The sequence below is a fragment of the Amblyraja radiata genome, chromosome 1, assembly GCF_010909765.2.
Source record: "Amblyraja radiata isolate CabotCenter1 chromosome 1, sAmbRad1.1.pri, whole genome shotgun sequence".
NCBI classification, from domain to species: domain Eukaryota; kingdom Metazoa; phylum Chordata; class Chondrichthyes; order Rajiformes; family Rajidae; genus Amblyraja; species Amblyraja radiata.
In genome coordinates this window covers 147,240,159-147,265,422 of record NC_045956.1, presented here as the reverse complement: position 1 = coordinate 147,265,422, position 25,264 = coordinate 147,240,159, and the positions used below count along the sequence as shown (strand labels likewise).

The following is a 25,264-nucleotide window of genomic DNA, read 5'->3' as shown; positions in this document are numbered from 1 at the left end:
TATCTACTCTATCTATGCTTCTCTTAATTGTATATACCATGCCTCAGTTCCTTAGCTCCAAGGAAATATAGACCAGCCTAATCCAATCTCTCTTTATACCAAAATCTTTCAATCTACGCAGTCCCAGTTATGGGCCTGTCCCACTTAGGCAACTTTTTAGGCGATTGCAGGGGACTTTGCAGTCACCACATGGTCGCCACATGTTCGCGAGTGGTTGCCGGGGAGTCGCCTTCATGGTCGTGAGCAGTTCCCACATTTTGGGAACTAGTCGCGGCCTCATTATGGTCGCCAATAATTCTTTGACTAGAATGAAGTCGCCATGGAGAGTAACGCAAATTCTTGCCCGTAGGTGGGTCGCAAGGAGGTCCTAGTGGGATGCCAGGAGGTTGAAGGTTCTCGGAGGTTCTCGTAGGTTGGAGCTGGTGCTGACCGGTGAATTTCATTGGCTCATTGGGGGGAAAAAGAGGTAAGCAGTAGTTTTCAGAACCAAGGAACCGACCGGTAATGTTAAATGTCCGCCGAACTTCACAGCCATGTATCTCTGGCTTCTTAAAAGTTGTCTCCACTCCTTTTCCCTCCTCCTCCCCCCTCTTCTTCCCCCCCCTCTTTTAAAGGACTTACACTGTACTTTAGCTGTCTTCATTACAGCGCCAACCTTCCTGTTCATCGCGTTGTGTGTCTGTATCACCTTGGCTTTGCTCCGTGGGAATTTTTCAGACAGCGCTCCCCTGCTTGCCCTGTCCCCCGCCTTTGCGATGTGTTTGTGTATGTGTGTGTTCCACTCTGACAGTCGCCGTTCCAGTTCCCGGTTTTTCAGGCGACTGCTGGCAACTTGACAGTCACCGGCAGTCTGCTGAAAAATCGCCTAAGTGGGACAGGCCCATAAATCTCCTGTTACACCTTCAAATCATACCATTCTTGATTGTTAAATTACCCATGCTGTGGACACACTTTCTTCGTTGTCAAAACGGTGCTCATACAGTCAGTACTAACTTTTACTTCCAATACTGACGCGTAGAAAGAATCATCTTTTTATTGTCTGTACTGAAATCCAGTCTTTAGAATTAAAGACAAGCAGATATTTAAAACAGTACAGGATTGTGATGATTCAATCACCTCACCTTAATAACCGTTCCTGATTAACTTTCAGAAAATGGTGATGGGTGCTCTGCATGATTTTCTGAAGGTCAATGAGGATTGATTAATAAAGCTAGACTTGGTTGATATGCCATGTTTTGTAAAATCAATGTAAATAAACTAAATGGATGTCTTAACACTTCTCAACCAGATCTAAAATGAACAACAATAGAGTTTTTGTGTATCTCTTGTATAATGCTCAAAATGCAGTAAGGGTTATTTCTAAATTCCAACTTACAGGAGCCATGTGCCACTGCGAAAAGGTCATGGTATCTAGGATTCCTGAAAATTAGGAAGAGAAAATGTAAATTACTTACTATTTTCTTTATTTTCTCTCTTGTAGTGCTAGTGCACACAACACCTCCTAATATTAAAAGAGATTGAGACATTCTGTCCACTGTAAATGGTGTTTCTACCCTTCTTGGCATTTCTAGTGGCCCAGAAAGCTGCCCAAATTGTTTTCCTTTCTGTTAAATAGTTCCCAGTAACCAGGTGACTTTTGCTGACAATTTATTTGTGTGTGAGATGCATCACATCACTCTGGTATCAAAAACAATTGAAATTCAAAACATTTAACTGCATGATTCATGAGTCAGCAGAACATTCGATTACAATGTCTATCACTAAGTTTGAAATTTAAATAAGATATGCATGTCAATTGTGTCGCATTTAAAAAATGACAGTTAAACGTACACAGAAAATCTGTGGGCCGACAGTTTGAATAGAGAATATTGGATATGCACAGTGATAGTAAACAGCATGGAACAGTCAATTAGCATTAGACAATAGACAATAGGTGCAGGAATAGGCCATTCGGCCCTTCGAGCCAGCACTGCCATTCAATGTGATCATGGCTGATCATCCACAATCAGTATCCCGTTTCTGCCTTCCTCCCATTTCCCCTGACTCAGCTATCGTTAAGAGCCCTATCTAGCTCTTTCTTGAAAGTATCCAGAGAACCGGCCTCCAGCGCCTTCTGAGGCAGAGAATTCCACAGACTCACAACTCTCTGTGTGAAAAAGTGTTTCCTCATCTCCATTCTAAATGGCTTACCCCTTATTCTTAAACTGTGGCCCCTGGTTCTGAACTCCCCCAACATCGGGAACATGTTTCCTGCCTCTAGTGTACAAACCTTTAATAATCTTATATGTTTCAATAATATCCACTCTCATCCTTTTAAATTCCAGAGTATACAAGCCCAGCCGCTCCATTCTCTCAGCATATGACAGTCCCGCCATCCCAGGAATTAACCTTGTGAATCTACGCTGCACTCCCTCAATAGCAAGAATGTCCTTCCTCAAATTTAGGGACCAAAACTGCACACAATACTCCAGGTGGGGCTCACTAGGGCCCTGTACAACCGCAGAATGACCTATTTGCTCCTATACTCAACTCCTCTTGTTATGAAGGAGAACATGCCCTTCGCTTTCTTCACTGCCTGCTGTACCTGCATGCTTACTTTAATTGACTGATGAACAAGGACCCCCACATCCCGTTGTACTTCCCCATTTACCAACTTGACACCATTTAAATAATAATCTGCCTTCCTGTTTTTGCTACGAAAGTGGATAACCTCACATTTATCCACATTAAACTGCCTCTGCCATGTATCTGCCCACTCAACCAACCTATCCTGTTTGAAGCAGAGCTCGAACTGTGAAATAGCTTAATCAAAGAACTGGGGCCTACTTCAGCATTACTTAAAATTCTCAATCCTACATGAGCCACTACCTGAGAATCCTATGAGTCCATCTTCTTCCTTGTAGATTTTTACTTTTTGTTTAGTCTCACCTTTTAACCTGCCAATGTCCTATCACCATTACCCCAATCATCTCCCTGCACCACTCCCCAGTTTATTTCTGACCCAACCATATAGTCCATAAGCTAGAGTACTGTTTGATCCACCTCTACTCCGTTGGGAACTTATGTGTTACAATGCTTAGAACTATATTCTGCACTCATTGTCTTCCGCTTTGCTCTATCTATTGCACTTGATTTTGAACTGATTGTATCTATATCTATATATGTTACATCTGATCTGTTTGAAAAGCATGCAAAATAAAGCTCGTCAGCACCCTTCATCTACCGACTCTTTGCATACCTTGGGTAGTCAAAGCAAAGAATGCTTCCTGCCGGGCCATGGGGCAGAAGACTTCCTGCCGGACCACGGACTGGGAATGCGGCCGGGGGCCTTTATTCTCGAGGCCTCCCGGATGGCCGCAGAGAAACCCGAGTCGGAACCCCGCCGGGGCCTCGCGAGTCGGAGGAGCCTTGTGGGTCGGAGCCCAGGTCATCGAAGCCCGGGTCTGAGCGGAGCCCGGGTTGGCGGAGCTGCTGGCGGAGCCCGAGGCCGGCGGAGCTTACGGCCGCGGCCTGGGTCAGAGCCACGGATGCCTCAGAAGAGGACCCGGCAGCGTTGTGGAGAAGTCAGATCGGCGGTCGATGAGGGAACCGTCCGAGGGACGAAGACGGACACGTGGGAGTGAGGATGCCACTGCCATGGGATGGAACGAAGTGGATCACCGAGAGGGAGGGGGAACAGCAATTGGGACCCGGTGTGGGGGGACCACCATGAGGGGAGCAGAACAATGGACAATGGGGACCTGGCGTGGGGGGGGGGGGGGGGGGGGTGGACGGAATTTGTAGCTTTGTAAGCGCCCTTCATGGGCACCCATTGCATAATTCTTACAAGGTATGTAAGGAAAGAATTTCACTGTGACATTTCAAGTATTCATTCATTCATCCCAGTATCACAAAATCACAGTGACTTGTCACATGCAACAATATAATAGAGTATCAGTATCATTCACTGTACCTTGGGACATGTGACAATGATAAACCTAAATCTAAATCAATAAGCATTCTGCTTGTTCCAATGGTTCAGATGAATTTTAAATATCAAATTATGTTATCCTCGGAACAGGAGGAAATGATTAATATTTTATCTCAATCAAACCTGGGGAATTTTTGATTTGCAATAGAAAGATGTCAGTAACATACGGTATATGATGCTACTTGATTACTTATTTTTTATTATTGCTTATTGAACTTGTACCTAGTTTGACAATTGTGATACGCACCAGGACATCCCACAAACTGACAATTTCTTAACCTTGTCATAAAAATATTTCCATAGAGGTAGAACAGTGCCCTCTTGATCTCGGAATTCATCAGAAGGATCTTCAAAATACTTAAAGTCTGCAGAGAGAAAAAAAAGGTAAATTCCATATTTAATGTTAATAACATTTAAGAACTGTGCTCTGAACATAAATCCTATTTTATTTCATTAATATTTATTTCATAATTACAAATGTTGATTTTCTTGTAGCTAAAGGTGAGAATGCATCACGTGGAGTCATTACAAAATCGCCAACTTTGAATTTGTGGTCAGCAGCAAAACAATGGTGCTCGATGCTGACTTTGAAGATAGGTAGAAGATAGACACAAAATGCTGGAGTAACTCAGTGGGACAAGCAGCATCTCTGGAGAGAAGAAATAGGTGAAGTTTCAGGTCGAGACCTTTCTTCAGACTGAGAGATAATTTTCAATACCAGTATGGGGCTCTTTATGACAAGAATCTTCTCTTTTCTGACACCTGTTGCTGCCATGCAATAGTTCAGAAGCATCAAGCACCTGGCATCAAGAAACTAACATATCATCAAACTGGATGAATAGCCAGTTATATTAAAGCAATCTAACAGGTACCATATCAGGAAGCAAAAAAGTCCTATTTTCAATTATCACTTGTTTGCGGCTGGGATTCTCGCGCAAACTCCCTAGTAGTTAGTTTAGTTTGAAGAAGCATGGGGGAGAGATCACAGCTTTCGACCATGCACGAGTTTGACTACGAGAAAGATTAAAATGTATTTATACAAGAAGAAGTTTGGATGAATATCTTACTGTTTTTACTACTACAATAAATAAACTATTAATCAAGAAACTGTGTTTGGAAGATTTATCTTTCAACGGCTTTGTGGAGAGCTCGTGGGTGTGTATCGATTATCTTCTGATCCTCTGTCTTTAATTAGTGACTAAAGGACTAATCCTTGAAACGATATAAAAATCTGTCACTACACTTGTCCAAATGTCTTTTAAACGTAGTAATTGGTACTACCACTACTTCTTCCTCTGGATTCACTTCTGCCCATTATTATGGTGTATTAGGGCATGGAGGAAATATTAAATGGTTATTAAGACGACAATGAAGACAATCATTTTCATTGTGGCATTATATTCAAAAATCCAATGTTTTTCAAAGAATATATAAAGCTGAGAGGAGATCAACTCAAGATGTTAAAAATATGTACAACATAAAAGCAAACCAAGTAAGACTATTTCATAGAAACATAGACACATAGAAAAATAGGTGCTGGAGGAGGCCATTTGGCCCTTCGAGCCAGCACCGTCATTCAATATGATCATGGCTGATCATCCAAAATCAGTACCCATTTCTTTCTTTTTCCCCATGTCCCTTTATTCCATTAGCCCTAAGAGCTAAATCTAACTCTCTCATGAAAACATCCAGTGAATTGGCCTCCACTGCATTCTGTGGCAGAAAATTCCACAGATTCACAACTCTCTGGGTGAATTTGGGTTTCCTCATCGCAGTCCTAAATGGTCTACCACTTATTCTTAAACTGTGACCCCGGTTCTGGAGAACATTTTATCCTGCATCTAGCTTGTGTAATACTTTAAAAAATTTATATGTTTCTATAAGATCCCCTTTCATCCTTCTAATTTCCAGTGATTACAAGCCCAGTCAACCCATTCTTTCCTCATATGTCAGTCCCGCCATCCCGGGAATTAACCTGGTGAACCACCTCTGCACTCCCTCTATAGCAAGAATGTCCTTCCTCAAATTAGGAGACTAAAATTGCACACAATTCTCCAGGTGTGGTCTCACCAGGGTCCTGTATAACTGCAGTAGGACCTACTTGCTCCTAAACTCAAATTATCTCACAATGAAGGCCAACACGCCATTAGCATTCTTCGCTGCTTGCTGTACCTGCATGCTTACTTTCAGTGACTGATGTACAAGGACACCCAGGTCTTGTTGCACCTCCCCTTTTCCTACTCGGATAATAATCTGATAATAATATTCAGATAATAATCTGCCTTCCTGTTCTTGCCACCAAAGTGAATAATCTCACATTTATTTACCTTCCACTGCCTGCAACCTCCGGCAACCACCTGCAACCTCCGGGAAGCACCTTCAACTAGCATCGCAACCGGCTTCGACTAAAAAATTACTGATTTTTAAAATGGCAACCTATTTTTAGTCGTGGCCGGTTTTGAATTTTTAAAAATAATCGCCGGAACATAGAATAAGCGGAAACCACTTTTGACCATTAGGGAGACTAACAAAAACCTCCGGGAACCGCACGGAAACCTTGGGTGGGGCGCAAAGTCTCCTGAGGTTTCCGTTCAGGTTTCCTGAATGGGACAGGGGCATTAGCGGTTTAGTTTAGTTAATTAGTTTGTTATTGTCATGTGTACAGAGGTACAGTAAAAAACTTTTTGTTGCGTGCTATCCAGGCAAAAAGACCATACAATCAAGCCACCCACAGTGTACAGTTAAAGAATAAAGGATTCAACATTTAGAACATTATCAAATCTGATAAAAGATAGTTCAAAGGTCTCCATTGAGGTAGATCAGGACCACACTCTAGCTGGTATGAGGATGGCCCAGTTGCCTGATTACAACTGGGAAGAAACTGTCCATGAATCTGGAAATATGCATTTTGCATATCGGCGATCTCGTTAAAGTGTATAAAATCATGAGGGGAATTCATAGGGTGAATTCACACAGACCTTTACCCAAGATAAGGGAATCAAGAACCAAAGGACATAGCTTTAATGTGAGAGGAGAAAGATTTAATAGGAACCTGATGGGCACCCTTTTCACTCAGGGAGTGGGTGCATGGAATCACCTGCCAGAAGAAGTAGTTGAGACAGGTACAATAATAACATTGAAAAGAGCAGGTATACGAATCGGAAAGGTTTAGTGGCATATGGGCCAAATACAGGCAAATGGGACTAGATTTGATCAGCAAGGACTGGTTATGCTGAAAACCCTGCTTCCTTGCTGCATGGCTCTATTAACCATATAACCATATAACAATTACAGCATGGAAACAGGCCATCTTGGCCCTACAAGTCCGTGACGAACAACTTTTTTCCCTTAGTCCCACCTGCCTGCATTCATACCATAACCCTCCATTCCCTTCTCATCCATATGCCTATCCAATTTATTTTAAAATGATACCAACGAACCTGCCGCCACCACTTCCACTGGAAGCTCACTCCGCTACCACTCTCTGAGTAAAGAAGTTCCCCCTCATGTTACCCCTAAACTTCTGTCCCTTAATTCTGAAGTCATGTCCTCTTGTTTGAATCTTCCCTATTCTCAAAGGGAAAAGCTTGATCACATCAACTCTGTCTATCCCTCTCATCATTTTAAAGACTTCAATCAAGTCCCCCCTTAACCTTCTGCGCTCCAGAGAATAAAAACCTAACTTATTCAACCTATCTCTGTAACTTAGTTGTTGAAACCCAGGCAACATTCTAGTAAATCTCCTCTGTACTCTCTCTATTTTGTTGACATCCTTCCTATAATTGGGCGACCAAAATTGGACACCATACTCCAGATTTGGTCTCACCAATGCCTTGTACAATTTTAACATTACATCCCAGCTTCTATACTATTACTCTATGAAGTACAAGAACTTAACTTAAAAGTCATATTCCAACATTTTTTGTAATTTGGATAAATAATTTACAAGAAAATATCAATATTAATGTAGGTACGTTTGATCCTAATTATGTCGTTTTAACAAAAGCCTTAATTTTTATTTTACCTTGTGCAATGTCATCATAAGAGTTCTGGTTCACCATTCGTTCCACTATTTTAGACACCTTGCCAACTCTTGAAATATCATCGCCCTGGACAATTACGTACAAAGAAGTAAAATGAAAAGTAAATCACCATCAAAATGAATGTTTTTGATGAATATTTAGGAAAACAACACATTCAATACAACTTCAAAATAAGAAGCTTGAATCCAAAAAACATAAATTTAAATGAAAGTCAAACCCTTTTTTAAAAAATGTCAGGTAGACACAAAATGCTGGAGTAACAAGCAGCATCTCTGGAGAGAAGGAATGGGTTTTATGCAGTGGCGTGGACAAAATGTGTAGGTTTTCTCCTCAAGATATGTCTACTTTTTAAAATATCATTCAGTCATACATTGTAGAAACAGGCTCTTTGGCCCAACTTGCCTACACTGACCAACATGTCCCATCCACACAAGTCTTACATACCTGCTTTTGGCCCATATCCCTCCAAACCTGTCCTATCCATGCACCTATCTAATGGATTCCTAAATGTCATGGTAGTCCCTGCCTCGATTACCTCCTCCGGCAGCTCGTTCCATGCACCCACTGCCCTTTGCATGGTTTCAGTATTATAATAGATTTTCCAGTGAACTAAGTATGTCCAAAGGGTGTGTCAAATTGATCCCCAGTTAATTTAAAGAGACTGCAGGATCCAGGGACTTGCAAGTAAGAATGGGTCCCAATAAGCTGCTGGGATCCCTTAGATGCTGAAACGTTGGCACTTCCAAATTGTGGGAGTGGGTTATTGACATTTTACTACACATACTAAAATCGTGACCAAAAAAATTGACAGAACTAAATAAGCGATGGAATATCATTGGTACTATTCATGCATAAATAATAGATTTTATTTTTAGAATAATTTTATATCTCATTTACACTTTCATTAATAGACAAATATTTAGTTTAGATTAGAATGAAACTTACTGGATAGCTTATGTAACACTTTGATTACCATTTTGTATGACAAAACACTCACTATGATTTCAATAGGTGACAACTTTTTCTTCGATATTGCATCTTTTTTTGAAGTCTGTGTCTTTGGCTTCTCTTTCATGGTCATTTGTCTTGCTAGTTCTTCTTCGTAAGCATCAAATATTTCCCACTAAAAGCAAAAAAGGGATTTTTCACAATGGTAATAAAGAAAAGTGACAGAAATAATAAAAAATAAATAGAGGTCTGTCTGTCAGTCTGTCTGTCTGCCTATCTCTCTATCTATCTCTAAAACTCTGATCTTGTGCTCTTCCGGTTTGCGGTGTTTTTCTATTTGCGCAAAAATGGTACGTGATAGTGCAGGTGCACAACCTTTTATCCGAAATTTCGGAAACCGAAAAGCTCCGAAAACCAGACATTTTTTCCAGGATGTCGTCTGCACACCAAAGCTCGCGTTTGGCGCCGAACTTGACCCGAAACGACCCACGGTCAACCCAGGTCTGTACTACTGTAGCGGCTGCCTCCTCCCCGGAGACCGGGGAGACACTTAAACATCTGTAAATCATTGCTTAAATGTTAGTCAGTTAGTTTGGAGGGCTTTTATGTGAAGGGGGGGGGGGGGGGGGTGAAGGGGGAAACTTTAATTCTTAGTCCCCTACCTGGTCGGAGAGGCGGGGAGCGGGCAATGCCTTACAGGGTCGCCGTGCAGTAAGCTCCGGAGCGCTGTGGCCGCCGACTCCCAACATCGCGGAGCTGGGGCTGCGGGCGTCTGGCCGCGGGCCGCGCAGGATTTGGAGCGCCGCGCAGCCAGGGGTAGAGTTAGCCGGGGTCGGAGCTCCAACTGGCGCCGCCCGCTCGCAGCCCCAGCTCCGCGATGTTGGGAGTCGGCGGCCACAGCGTTCCGGAGCTTACTGCATGGCGACCCAGTAAGGCATTGCCCGCTCCCCGCCTCTCCAACCAGGTAGGGGACCAAGAATTAAAGTTTCCCCCGTCGCCCCCCCCCCACCACATAAAATCCCTCCAAACTAACTGATTAACATTTAAGCAATGATTTTAAATGATTTCCTGGTCTCCGGGGAGGAGGCAGCCGCTCCAGACTTTTCAAGCCGCCCGCGCTACCTACCTAATCTACGCTAAAAATCTTCCATTCCGAAATCCGAAAAATTCAGAAATCCGAGAAGTGTCTGGTCCCAAGGCTTTCGGATAAAAGGTTGTGTACCTGTGCTACAATTTTAAGCCAGGTTACTCACCGTTCTCCTGTACTGTGAGTGCAACAAGTTGCGTTCCGATTGGTGGTACAGTATATTGTAAAAGTTATCGAAATCTTAAAAAACGCACGTGTGCAGATCCCTTCAGTCAGCGCCACGCAGATTGGTCTCGTCTCCTGTCAGTCAATGCCATGGCCGGGATGGCGATGCCCCTTCCTGCCCACTAGTCACTGGCTGCAATTCTGAAAAGGACCCGTTAATTCCTACTCTTTGTGGCCTGTCCCTTCTCACTCACAAACACCTCTCTCACCTCCTCACAGTAACTTGTCAATCGCCTCCCCCACCACCGCCGGCGGCCACGGGGGGGAGGGGGGGGGGGGAGGTGGGGGTTCAGTGGAGGCACAGTGGAGGACCTGGTCCCGTCTCTCTCTCCCTCATTACTCACCACTCTCCCCCGCCGCCCTCTGCAGCAATGGGAGTTCCGTCTACCTGTCCCCCCGGGTCAGTCTCCTCCGCCACCGCCGTTGTGGTAACTCACCCTCGTGGGCTTCTCGGAGGAGATCTTCTTCACCAGCTCATCGAAACTTGTGGTGCCCACCGTGACGAACACCAACTCCATCCCCCCCCTCCCACCCTGCGGCCCGGCAGCGGCAGCGAGCAGGCAGGCAGATAGGCGGGTGGGCAGGGCGGGGACGGGCTGAGCGGCAGCAGTGGTCGGGCTCGCAGGGCGGGGACGGGCCGAGCGGCAACAGCGGGCGGTCGGACAGGACGGGGACGAGTTAAGCGGTGGCTGAACCGGAGTGGGCAGAGGGAGAGAGGGAGAGTCAGGTTGCAGCATGGCCGAGCAGTTTGTGTGGAATTTGAGTAACTCACACACACACACACACACACACACACACACACACACACACACACACACACACACACAATGCAAACTTGTACAATCGTCAAGTCAATGGGATCTAAACCACAGCTAACAATGAATGACCTGTGGAAGGAACTGCAGATGCTGCTTTTTATGGATGGAGGGAGGGAGTAGCTGAGGGTAGGGGAAGGGAGAGGGAAGGAGACATGAGGGAGGGATTGGGGGAGGGGAGGCTGAGAGGGGAAAGATCCTGGGGAGGTGAAGAGAGAGCGTGGGGGGATTGAGGGAGAGGAAGGGTTAGGGAGGGAGAGGGGGAAAGTGGAGGAGGCGAGGAGAGTGGGGAAGAAGGGGAAATAGAGGGAGAGGAGTGGGGCAATGAGGGAGGTAGGGAGTGGGGAATAGAGGGAGAGGAGGTCAGTGGGGGAGGTCAGGAAGGATAGTGGGGGGATAGGGGAGGTGAGGAGTGGGGATAGAGGGATAGAAGAGGGATAGAAGAGGGATAGAGAGAGGGGAGATGTTATGGAAAGAGGGAGTGACTGAGGGTTGGGGAAAGGAGACGGGGAGAGGTAAGGATGTGGATTGGGGAGGGGAGGAGGAGAGGGGAAAGGAGGGTTAAGAGGAGGGGGAGGGAGTGCTGGGGATGAGGGGAAATGAGCCGTGCCTGCGCAGTTAAGGGCTATGCGTGAGTGGTGCAATATTGCATTGGGGGGACAGGTTGCATTGGGGGAACGGGTTAGTGGTGGAATATTGCATTGGGGAACGGGTTAGTGGTGAAATATTGCATTGGGGAACGGGTTGTGTTGAGGGACCAGGCCTCCCATGTGACAGAGACCCAACGGGTCCCACTCAGTCTTGTTAGCTAATGAAACAGATGTTGGAGTAGGACAAGATAGCATTTACATAATATGGTTAGATGGAATTGTGAAAAATTTGGCAAATCATTAGTTGTTAAAATACTAAATTCATTTATATGAAGGGATGAAGATGAGAAATAAGTATCAGAGGAAACATTAACAGCTCTGGATTGAGAAAACCAATCATGAACCATATAACAAAGTGAGATGATATCGATGATCATCTCAAACAGCATTTGTGATAATTTATTTCACACTGGCAATGTTGGACCTTTTTTATTTACCAAACCATATTACTTGATTAATAACGGATATTGAATCAAGAAATCATGTTGTTGAAATTCATATTCTTGATGAAGTCAGGGAACAACATTGCATTAATACAGGAATTTGAAAGAAATAACCTTGGGCCCATGTATTTATATTAATTAGAAAAGCAGATAAGGCAGGAGAAGAATTATATGTATTTAATTTATTGGTCAGGATTTTCTTCTCATGAACAAATGATAGCAATTGCTGTTACCTTCATGAACGTTTAAGAAATAAGTTTCGAGATTGTGTACCATGAATCTCCCTTTTCTGAAATAATTTGAAATCAGGTACCTTCTGTAGAACTACCATAGACAATGACAGCTGGAAAATCAAATTTGAAGAATTCTGATTTTGCAAACCAGTTTGATGCTTTAATCCTCCTATTTCCGGAGGTGCCGTGAATACTCCTATTTCCGGAGGTGCCGTGGCTGCCGCTGTGAAGCCGAGGCCGAGGCCGGAGACTCGCGCCCTGGGCCTCGCGGGCCAGAATTGCGCCAGTCGTTGATAGGGCCTCGCTGGCCGGCAGTGATTCCTCAAAGGGCTGGGCCGCACGGGTCAGAGCCCCTCAATCAAAATGGCGCCGGTGAGACGGCAGCCTGTCGCGTGCAGCTGTGTGTAGTGTATATTTATTTTAGTATTATATAGGATTATTAGTGTGTATGCTTAGTTAGTATTTTAGTAGACTACATATAAGTGTTATAGCTACAACTATTGCGTGTTGTTGAGTTCTTAATCAAGACTTAACCATACTATCTGGGGAACGGGAGTGGAGTGGAAATATGTGCCTGATATCGGCCAGACGGGCGGAGCAAACTGCCGTGATATATACCCGTCAGGAACTGCTAAGCCTGGTACATGGCTCAATATTCGGGACTCGACATGACATATCGAGGGAACTCTTACGGAGGAGACATCGGGGAACGCGTGCGGGGGTGAAGAGAAACAAGAGGAGGTTGACGAGAACATGGAGAGAGACTTTTAAACCAGCCCTTCCATCTATCACCATGGGAAATGTTCGCTGTCTAACGAACAAATTAGACGAATTAGAAACCCTGGTCAGGTACCAGAAAGTGTACCAGGAGAGCAGCATTGTTAGCCTGACAGAGACGTGGCTGACGGAACACACGCCCGATTCTTTGATCAGTTTCACCGGCTTCAGGTCGATACGAGCGGACAGGGACACCGGAGCGAGCGGTAAGCAGAAAGGTGGGGGGCTTTTACTGCTCGTCAACAACAAGTGGTGTAACCCTAATCACGCTACTATCAAAGAACGGATATGCAACAAGGACATTGAACTTTTAGCGGTTAGTTTAAGACCATATTACCTACCCAGGGAGTTCACTGTGGTGGTAGCCATTGTTGTTTATATTCCTCCATCTGCCAAGGCGGAAGTCGCGTGTGACGTGCTGCACACCACTATAGCGGGACTCCAGTCCAAGTACCCAGAGGCGTTCATTGTTGTGTCTGGAGATTATAACCATGTCTGTCTCTCTAAGACTTTGCCCACTTTTAAACAGTTTATTGACTGTACAACCAGAGGTGATAAAACGCTGGATCTTTTGTATGCAAATGTCAAAAATGCATACAAATGTACTGCACTGCCCCCTCTTGGTCGATCAGACCACGACATGCTACATCTCTCTCCCTCCTACACACCAGCTGCCAAGAGGCTGCCTGTCACCATCAGAACATCAAGAGACTGGTATCCTGAGGCAGATGAAGCCCTGAGGTATTGTTTTGAGACAACAGATTGGGATGTGTTCTGTGAGGAGTATGGGGAAGACATTGATGGACTAACAGAATGCATTACCCATTACATCAATTTCTGTTATGATGACATCATGCCACCCAGGGTAATTCGTTGCTACCCTAATAACAAACCTTGGATTACCAGCAGCCTGAAGGCCTTACTAAATGAGAAGAAAAAGGCTTTCAGGGAGGGCGACAGGAATAAAATCAAAGAACTTCAAAAGGAACTGAAGGTGAGGATTAAGGAGGGGAAAGAAGCCTATAGGTTCAAATTAGAACGACAGCTGCAGCAAGATGGTGTGAAGCAGGTATGGGCTGGAATGCGAAAGATCACGGGCATGAAGCAGAATGGTGGTACACTGCCTGATGGTGAACAGAGTCTGGCTGATGATCTGAACAGATTTTTCAACAGATTTGACTGCCCCACACCACCCCAGCCTCCCCCACCTGGTCTGCTGACCATTGCTGCTTCCTCTCCACCTCCCATCCCTCTCTCCATCACTCCTGAGATGTCACCTGTACGGAGTCCCCTCTTTCCACCTCCCACTCCACCGGCAGCCCCACCCATGACTCTTCATACTGCTCAGGTCAAGGTGATGCTGGACAGACTGAAGCCAGGGAAAGCAGTGGGGCCTGATGACACCAGCCCAAGGCTACTGAAGACTTGCTCTTCAGAGCTGTGTGGTATTCTAACACACCTGTTCAACCTGAGCTTGCGTCTACAGAGGGTTCCAAGGCTGTGGAAAACATCTTGCCTGGTACCTGTCCCAAAGAAGACCCATCCCACTCTCCACAATGACTACAGACCAGTAGCGCTCACTTCACATATAATGAAGACATTTGAGAGACTTGTCCTTTCCTACATCAGGACTAGTGTGTCAAATCAAATGGATCCTTTACAGTTTGCATATCAGCCTAACATCAGTGTCGATGATGCCCTCATTTACATGCTGCAGAGGGTGTACACACATTTGGACACTACTGATGCATCTGTAAGGATTACATTTTTGACTTCTCAAGCGCCTTCAACACAATTCAGCCCCGACTGCTAGGGGAGAAGATGGAGAAGATGAAAGTGGATCCATCACTGGTACTGTGGTGTTTGGATTACCTTTCCCTCAGACCACAGTACGTGCGCCTACAGAACAGTGTCTCGGGCACCATCTTGAGCAGCACAGGGGCTCCACAAGGAACTGTGCTGGCTCCGTTCCTGTTTACCATCTACACAGCGGATCTCCAATATAACACCAACAGCTGCTTTTTGCAGAAGTTTTCGGATGACACAGCTGTTGTCGGCCTCATTAAAGGGGGCAATGAGGAGGAGTATAGAGACATAATAAGTAACTTTGTGGAGTGGAGTGCACACAATAACCTCCATCTTAACACCAAAAAAACCAAGGAGATAGTTGTGGACTTCAGGAGGGGGAGGAGGAGGACTCAAGCAACACCAATCACCATTAAGGGCACTGAGGTGGAGGTGGTCGCTAACCACAGGTACCTTGGGGTGCAGCTTGACAGTGAGCTGAACTGGAAGTGTCATATGGAGGCGGTGTACAGGAAGGGACAAAGCCGACTGTATTTTTTAAGGAGGCTGAGGTCATTTAACATCTGCCAACCCCTACTGTGCAGTGTCTACCATTCAGTGGTGGCCAGTGCTCTGTTTTTTGCTGTGGCCTGTTGGGGAGATGGCGCCCGCATAGCGGACAAAAACAGACTGGACAAGCTAATCAGGAAGGCCGGCTCAGTGGTCGGGGCTGAGCAACGAACGGTCCAGCAGGTGGCAGAGGCCAGAACTCTGAACAAACTGGGTTCAATAATGACCAACCCCACTCACCCACTCCATGCCCTGAAGGTGATCAAGAGCAGCATCTTCAGTCAGAGGCTGATTGCACCAATGTGCAAAACTGAGAGACATAGGAAGTCCTGTTTACCAGCTGCTATAAGGTTATATAATGCGCATAAATAACTGCACTTTTTTTTAAATTAATTGTATTTTAACTTGTATTTTAACTTGTATTTTAACTTGTTAAGTATGGAAGCCATTTGAGGAAATGTGTGGTGTTATGTCTGTCTTGAAGCTGTCGTGGCACTGTAATTTCCTGTAAAGGATTATTAAAGGTATAATCAATCAATCAATCAATCAATATCCGGACCTCACGGGTCAGAACCTCGCAGGTTAGAGGTGGAGCTTCCCATTCGGAGGCCGGGCCTTGCTGGCTGGTGCTGGAGCCTCACAGGTCAGAGGTGGAGACTCGTGGGTTGACGAAGTAGATCAATGGACAATAGAGGACATGGCGTGGGGGGACTACCATGAGGGAGGGGAGGGGGGGGGGAGAACAAAGGGCGTACTGGCATGTAGGGGGAGGGGGAATTTGTAACTTTGTAAGTTCCTTTTATGTGTGATTATTTGCATGCCTTGGCAATTTTACTGCGCCGTGTCACAGGTGACAATGAAGTATTCTATTATATTCTACAAGGAACAAAAAGAAGACTAGGATATAAACATAATTAAGGCTAAGAGTGTATTTCAGGGAAAGCACTGACATTGTTTAAAGTTCATGGAATTCTGGAAAAACTATTCATGACCAATATTCCCCAGCATGTGTGACTTAGGAATCCCATTAGAAACTTAATTGCACCACAAAATGTAACAGTCATTTTTGTTTGCATAAAAATTGTATATAAAGTAATGTTCTTCCCAGAATACGACTTTCAATACGAACCAGTTAACACCCAATTACAGCTTGACTGCAAACGACTGCGGCCTCGTTCACTACCCACCACCTCCCTGCTGCCCAACATCAATCTCGCTACTTCTCCATCACCAAAAATAGAAATTGAGGATCTGGAGAGGCTGTTCAAAAGACAGAAAGGCCAGAAATCTCAAGGACCGGACAATGTTTCCCCCTCTACTCTCAAGCTCTGTGCCGAACAACTGGCACCGGTCGACACAGACATTTTCAAACAGTTCCTGCAAACCTGTACTGCTCCTACCTGCTTCAAAGTCTCCACTATTGTCCCTGTACCCAAAAAGGCAAGGATTACTGGTCTTAATGACTACAGGCCTGTTGCACTACCCTCTGTAGTCAAGAAGACCCTTGAAAGGATTGTGCTGGCCAAGCTGAGAAATATCACAAAACCCCTGCTGGACCCTCTGCAGTTTGCATATCAGTCCAATAGATCTGTAGATGATGCAGTCAACCTGGGCCTGCACTTCATCCTCCAGCACCTAGAACACCAGGGGACCTATGCAAGGATTTTGTTTGTTGATTTTAGCTCTGCATTCAACACCATTGTCCCAGAGCTACTACACTACAAACTTTCCAAGTTGACTGTGCCTGAACTGCTCTGTGGGTGGATCACCAGCTTCCCGACAGACAGGAAGCAACATGTGAGGCTGGGAAAGCACATCACGGACCCGCAAACCCTCAGCATAGGAGCACCGCAAGGCTGCGTACTTCCCTCTCCTCTACTCTCTCTACACCAATGACTGCACCTCCACTGACACCTCTGTCAAGCTTCTCAAGTTTGCAGATGACACAACCCTGATTGGACTGTTCCCGAATGGGGAGGAATCTGCCTACTGACAGGAAGTGACACAGCTGGCATCCTAGTGCCATCGCAACAACCTGGAGCTCAATGCTCTTAAGACAGTAGAATTTATTGTAAACTTTAGGAGAGCTCCCCCTCCCCTCTCCCCATTCACCATCAACAACACCGGAGTCACATCTGTGCAGTCTTTTAAGTTCCTGGGAACCATCACCTCCAAGGACCTTAAATGGGGGGCTACCATTGACTCCACTGTCAGAAGGCACAATCGAGGATGTACGTCCTGCGGCAGCTGAGGAAGCACAATCTGCCACAATTCTATATGGCCACCGTAGAGTCTGTCTTCACCTTCTCCATCATTGTATGATTTGGCTCAGCCACCAAGCACGACATCCAGAGGCTGCAGCGAAACGTCCAATCAGCTGAGAAGGTTATTGGCTGCAACCTTCCCTCCATTGTCGAACTGTACACAGCAAGGGCCAGAAAGCAAGCGGGTAAGATCATCTCTGACCTCTCTCATCCTGGCCACAAACTCTTTGAACCAATCTGGAAGGCGACTCCGGACTGTCAAAGCTGCCACAGCCAGACATAAAAACTGTTTTTTTCCCACGAATAGTAGCTCTACTCAATAACCAAAAATATGTAGCCTCCTTTAGCTCTGGTATTTTATTTAATTCACATGTTTAATCGATAATGCTTTATTATTAATGTTTAATGTTTTATGTGTCATTCCTAACTGTCACTGTGTGTCATGTTGTCACTTGCGGGCGGAGCACCAAGGCAAATTCCTTGTGTGTGAATACTTGGCCAATAAACTTATTCATTCATTCATTCATTCATTCATACAACAGGAAAGGTTGCAACAACACAATCTGCTGAATATAGATATGCACATCAGTTTTTTTTCCTCCCTTGGCCCTTTGGTGTCGTCAATGTAGATCTATTGAGATTGGAATTTTCTTGCCTTATTAGTAACCATATATTAGGTGATATATTAAATTTAAATAATTATAAAATATTTTATGATCTTTCTTGTGAAACTCATCTTCACTTTTATGCAGATTAGTTTAATTTGCCAAAGTTTACCTTTGTAAAAAAATCCAATCCTCACATTATTGTTTTATTAGTTCCTTGCTCTAGATTTCCCCACTTAACTGTACGTTTGCACACTTCAAAAAGCTGTGTGGAATTTTTAGTACTCTAACATTGAACATTGCTATTATCCACACTACAAATTTCAAACAATTATATAAGAAAATAATACATATTGCTTCAAAAAACACCAGAAAACTTTTTTTAGGAACTAATAAAACAATCAAAAGATATTTAGTCCGAAAAACATCTACACTGCTGACAACAAAGGGGTAAATATCAGATAAATAGATATCATTCAGAAGCGTATTTTCTCAGGCTGTAACAATGTTCAATTTTATACGTGTGAAATCTATCAGATTTTGCACTTTTGCAGGTTACTGAGGACCCATTAAAAAAGAACGTGCTTGCACAGTTTCACCTGGTTGGCTGTTGATGAAAAACTTGCTCTTGGGGGTGGTTCCGTCTGGCATCCATTTTCCTGCACCAGAGAAAATGTAGAACTTCAGTACAGTTACATCGAGTATGTACCAGCCATGGAACAATAAAATTCTTACATGCTACAGCTTTACTGGACCATTAATGCACTAACATACAAATAAGAATTCAATAGCCAGCAATGTAATAAACTAATAATCAGTCATACTAGCTAACCAAATCATGATAGTACTGAACTGATGTATGTCGTGCAACCAAAAACAAAGTCCATTATACAGAGTATCTAAGGTAGGATTGTGGTTAGTGCTGTGCAGTGTTCAAGAATTTGATGGATGCCAAGACCATGACTTATCTACCTGCACATAATCCTTATTCCTCAATTCCTTGCATATCCATATGCCGATCCAAAAGTCTTTTAAACGCCACTAGCATTTCTGCTTCAACCACCTTCCCCAGCAACACATTCCAGGGTCTCACCACACTCTGTGTGAAAAACGTGCTCCACACATCTCCTTTAAACTTTGCCCATCTTACCTTAAACCTAAGGTACCAAATACCCTCTGTTATTTGATTTTTGCTTCCTAGGAAAAGATTCTGATTGTTTACCTTATCTATGCCTCTTGTAATTCGTAACTTCTCATAACTTCTATCAGGTTTCCCGGCAACCCCCAGTGTTCCAGAGAAAACAATCCAAGTCTGTCCAACTATAGATATAGCCTCTAATCCAGTCATCATTCCGGTAATATTGCTATGTAAGCAGGACAATATACAATCCAGGTTAAAATAGATATCATTGAGGGAAATGCTAAGTCCATTTATTGCACACGGCCAATTTGTATTTTCTTGAGTAATAGATCACAATCTGAATAAAATCTCAATAGAAATTCCACCTGGCCTCTGAGAATCAGTAAGAACCTGATCATGGATCTACTTTCAGCCTCCTCTGTTGCCTCAGTAATAATAATAATGATAATAATAATAATACATTTTATTGTCATTGTAAATTCTTACAACAAAATTTCAGGCGCACTGCCCGAGCGGAGCTCCAACATATCAGATAAATAATAACGACAAATAATAACGGCAAGAAAAACGTCAAGTCGTCAGAATGTGCGATTTTTCACAGTATAGTTTTATTGCAGTACAAAATATTGGCTCTGGGGGGTGTGTATTCACTGTGGAGTTCAGAGTGGTGATGGCCTTGGGGTAGAAACTGTTTGTTAATCTTGTGGTGTATGATTTGATGGACCTGTAACGCTTTACTGAGGGCAGAAGGGCAAACGAGTGATGTGCAGGATGAGACGAGTCATTTAGGATGCGTGATGCCTTTTGCAGGCAACAAGAGCTATAGATCTCTTCCAGGGCAGGCAGATGTGTACTGGTGATCTTCTGGGCTGTGTTGATGACTCTCTGCAGAGCCTTCTTGTCAGCCGCAGAACTGTTGCCATACCACACCAGGATGCCATGTGTCAGGACCCTCTCTATGGAGCAGCGGTAGAATGACACTAGCAGCTGTTGTGGCAAGTTGACTTTCCTGAGTGATATTAGGAAGTAAAGCTGTTGTTGTGCCTTCTTTACCAGGGAGTTTGTGTTAGTTGACCACCTGAGATCTGCTGAGATGTGGATGCCCAAGAACCTGAAACCGGAGACTCTGTACACTCCTTCTCCGTTCATGTGCAGTGGGTGATGGTCACCTTGCTTCTTCCTGAAGTCAATGATGAGCTCTTTTGTTTTCTTGGTATTGAGTGCTAAGTTGTTCTCTGAGCACCAGCTTATTAACCTCTGTACCTCCTCCCTGTAAGCTGATTCATCGCTCTCAGTGATCAGCCCCGCCACTGTTGTATTGTCTGCAAATTTAACGATGGTGTTTGTGCTTATCGTCATTGGTGGCGCCGCGCACGGCAGCCTCGCCAGCGGTGTGTCTATCAGTTAGACTTTTTTGTTGTTTTAATATGTCTGAATGTATGTGTTAGTGTTTCTCGGTATGTTTTTATGTGGGGGGTGGTGGTGGGGTATAGATTCAAAGGTTCAAAGGTTCTTTGTTAGTCACATACACCAATTGGTGCAGTGAAATGCGTATTGCCATTGCAGCATATAAAAAAAAGAATACAACAGCGCGGGGCTTGCTTCTACAGAGGCCCGGGGAGCCGTTGGTGCGAGGAGGAGTTACCTGGAGCTGTGAGTATAAAAACAGCGCGGGGCTTGCTTCTACAGAGGCCCGGGGAGCCGTTGGTGCGAGGAGGAGTTACCTGGAGCTGTGAGTTTACCCAAATCTGCAACGTTCCATCTCACTTCCAGAGAAGGAGTATGGTGGAAGCCTCTGGTTGGTGGAAGAGGACCAGAGGAAGCAGCTGATTGGCTTGTATCCTGGGTAAGGCTTTATTGTATTCGGTTAAGGGGGAGAATGAGGGCCAGGGCAGTTTACTGTTCTGGATGTCAGATGTGGGAGGTCATGGAGTCTGAGTGCCCTCCAGACGTCCACATCTGCGCCAGGTGCGTCGAGATGGGGCTCCTAAGGGACCGTGTTAGGAACCTGGAGCAGCAACTCGATGACCTCTGTCTGCTCAGGGAGAGCGAGGAGGTCATAGAAAGGAGTTACAGGGAGGTGGTCACTCCAAGACCACGGGAGACAGAAAACTGGGTCACAGTTAGGAAGGGCAATGGGCAGAGGCAGGGACTGGTGAGTACCCCGGTGGCTGTACACCTTGAAAATAAGTACTCATGTTTGAGTAAGGGTGGGGGAGACAGCCTACCTGGGGGCAGCGACAGCGGCCGGGCCTCTGGCACAAAGACCGGTCCTGTTGCTCAGAAGGGTAAGGAAAAGAAGAGGAGGGCAATTGTAATATATAGTCAGGGGGTCGGATAGGCGATTCTGTGGACGCAGACAGGAGACCCGGATGGTAGTTTGCCTCCCTGGTGCCAGGGTCAGGGATGTGTCTGAACGTGTCCAAGAATTCCTGAAATGGGAGGGAGAGGAGCCTGAGGTTGTGGTACATATAGGTACCAACGACATAGGTAAAAAAAGAGAAGAGGTCCTGAAAGAAGAATTTGGGGAGTTAGGTAGAGAGTTAAGGAGAAGGACTGCAAAGGTAACAATCTCAGGATTACTGCCTGTGCCACGCGATAGTGAGAGTAGGAATGGAGCGAGGTGGAGAATAAATGCGTGGATGAGGGACTGGTGCAGTGGGTATGGATTCAAGTTTCTGGATCATTGGGACCTCTTTTGGGGAAGATGCGACCTGTACAGAAAGGACGGGTTGCACTTGAACTCGAGGGGGACCAATATCCTGGCGGGGAGATTTGCAAAGGCTACTGGGGAGACTTTAAACTAGTATGGTTGGGGGGGAGGGACTCGAATTGGGAAAGCTAGCAGTCAGTGTGTGAGGCAGGAGGCAGAGAATGGTAGCACTCTGACCCAAAATGTAGGGGAGAGAGAAGAAAAAGACAATAAACAGAGAATAAGAGAGGGTGGGTTTCTTAAATGTGTATATTTTAATGCTAGGAGCATTGTAAGAAAGGTGGATGAATTTAGAGCCGGGATTGACACCTGGAAGTATGATGTTGTGGCGATCAGTGAAACATGGTTGCAGGAGGGCTGTGATTGGAAACTAAATATTCCAGGATTTCGTTGCTTCAGGTGTGATAGAATTGGAGGGGCAAGAGGTGGAGGTGTTGCATTGCTTATCAGGGAAGATATTACAGCAGTGCTTTGGCAGGATAGATTAGAGTGCTCGTCTAGGGAGGCTATTTGGGTGGAACTGAGAAATGGGAAAGGGGTAGCAACACTTATAGGGGTGTATTACAGACCGCCAAATGGGGAGCGAGAATTGGAAGAGCAAATATGTAAGGAGATTGCAGATATTAGTAGTAAGCACAAGGTAGTGATTGTGGGAGATTTCAATTTTCCACACATAGACTGGGAAACACATTCTGTAAATGGGCTGGATGGGTTGGAGTTTGTAAAATGTGTGCAGGATAGTTTTTTGCAGCAATACATAGAAGTACCTACTAGAGAAGTGGCGGTGCTGGACCTCCTGTTAGGAAATGAGACGGGTCAGGTGGCAGAGGTATGCGTTGGGGAACAGTTCGGGACCAGTGATCACAATACCATTAGTTTCAATATAATTATGGAGAGGGTCAGAACTGGACCTAGGGTTGAGATTTTTGATTGGAGAAAGGCGGAAGAGATGCGAAAGGATTTAAAAGGAGTAAATTGGGACAGTTTGTTTGATGGGAAAGATGTGGAAGAGAAATGGAGGACATTTAAAGGTGACATTTTAAGAGTACAGAATCTTTATGTCCCTGTTCGGTTGAAAGGAAATAGTAAAAATTGGAAAGAGCGATGGTTTTCAAGGGAAATTGGACACTTGGTTCGGAAAAAGAGAGAGATCTACAATAATTATAGGCAGCATGGAGTAAATGAGGTGCTTGAGGAGTATAAAGAATGTAAAAAGAATCTTAAGAAAGAAATTAGAAAAGCTAAAAGAAGATATGAGGTTGCTTTGGCAAGTAAGGTGAAAGTAAATCCAAAGGGTTTCTACAGCTATATTAATAGCAAAAGGATAACTGAGGGATAAAATTGGTCCATTAGAGAGTCAGAGTGGACAGCTATCTGCAGAGCCAAAAGAGATGGGGGAGATATTGAACAATTTATTTTCTTCGGTATTCACCAAGGAGAAGGATATTGAATTATGTGAGGTAAGGGAAACAAGTAGAGTAGCTATGGAAACTATGAGATTCAAAGAAGAGGAAGTACTGACACTTTTGAGAAATATAAAAGTGGATAAGTCTCCAGGTCCGGACAGGATATTCCCTAGGACATTGAGGGAAGTTAGTGTAGAGATAGCAGGGGCTATGACAGAAATATTTCAAATGTCATTAAAAACGGGAATAGTGCCGGAGGATTGGCGTACTGCGCATGTTGTTCCATTGTTTAAAAAGGGGTCTAAGAGTAAACCTAGTAATTATAGACCTGTTAGTTTGACGTCAGTGGTGGGCAAATTAATGGAAAGGATACTTAGAGATAATATATATAAGCATCTGGATAAACAGGGTCTGATTAGGAACAGTCAACATGGATTTGTGCCTGGAAGGTCATGTTTGACTAATCTTCTTGAATTTTTTGAAGAGGTTACTCGGGAAATTGATGAGGGTAAAGCAGTGGATGTTGTATATATGGACTTCAGTAAGGCCTTTGACAAGGTTCCTCACGGAAGGTTGGTTAAGAAGGTTCAATTGTTGGGTATTAATGATGGAGTAGCAAGATGGATTCAACAGTGGCTGAATGGGAGATGCCAGAGAGTAATGGTGGATGGTTGTTTGTCAGGTTGAAGGCCAGTGACTAGTGGGGTGCCACAGGGATCTGTGTTGGGTCCACTGTTGTTTGTCATGTACATCAATGATCTGGATGATGGTGTGGTAAATTGGATTAGTAAGTATGCAGATGATACTAAGATAGGTGGGGTTGTGGATAATGAAGTAGATTTTCAAAACTACAGAGAGATTTATGCCAGTTGGAAGAGTGGGCTGAAAGATGGCAGTTGGAGTTTAATGCTGATAAGTGTGAGGTGCTACATCTTGGCAGGACAAATCAAAATAGGACGTACATGGTAAATGGTAGGGAATTGAAGAATGCAGGTGAATAGAGGGATCTGGGAATAACTGTGCACAGTTCCCTGAAAGTGGAATCTCATGTAGATAGGGCGGTAAAGAAAGCTTTTGGTGTGCTGGCCTTTATAAATCAGAGCATTGAGTATAGAAGTTGGGATGTAATGTTAAAATTGTACAAGGCATTGGTGAGGCCAATTCTGGAGTATGGTGTACAATTTTGGTCGCCTAATTATAGGAAGGATGTCAACAAAATAGAGAGAGTACAGAGGAGATTTACTAGAATGTTGCCTGGGTTTCAGCAACTAAGTTACAGATAAAGGTTGAACAAGTTAGGGCTTTATTCTTTGTAGCGCAGAAGGTTAAGGAGGGACTTGATAGAGGTCTTTAAAATGATGAGAGGGATAGACAGAGTTGACGTGGATAAGCTTTTCCCACTGAGAGTAGGGAAGATTCAAACAAGGGGACGTGACTTGAGAATTAAGGGACAGAAGTTTAGAGGTAACATGAGGGGGAACTTCTTTACTCAGAGAGTGGTGGCTGTGTGGAATGAGCTTCCAGTGAAGGTGGTGGTGGCAGGTTCGTTTTTATCATTTAAAAATAAATTGGATAGTTATATGGTCGGG

The 25,264-nt window shown here is 44.5% G+C and overlaps 1 protein-coding gene across 1 annotated transcript in view; it reads right to left on the bottom strand.

Moving 5' to 3' along the window:
- Positions 1–25,264, bottom strand: part of dnai1 (dynein axonemal intermediate chain 1) — a 158,845-nt gene that overhangs the window by 58,371 nt on the left and 75,210 nt on the right. The window contains exons 10-14 of the mRNA XM_033038027.1: positions 19,015–19,074; positions 9,011–9,136; positions 7,995–8,079; positions 4,218–4,335; positions 1,376–1,419 (exon numbers count right to left, since the gene is read on the bottom strand). Coding sequence (XP_032893918.1) covers positions 1,376–1,419; positions 4,218–4,335; positions 7,995–8,079; positions 9,011–9,136; positions 19,015–19,074 — 433 coding nt within the window. The remainder of the gene's footprint in view (positions 1–1,375; positions 1,420–4,217; positions 4,336–7,994; positions 8,080–9,010; positions 9,137–19,014; positions 19,075–25,264) is intronic.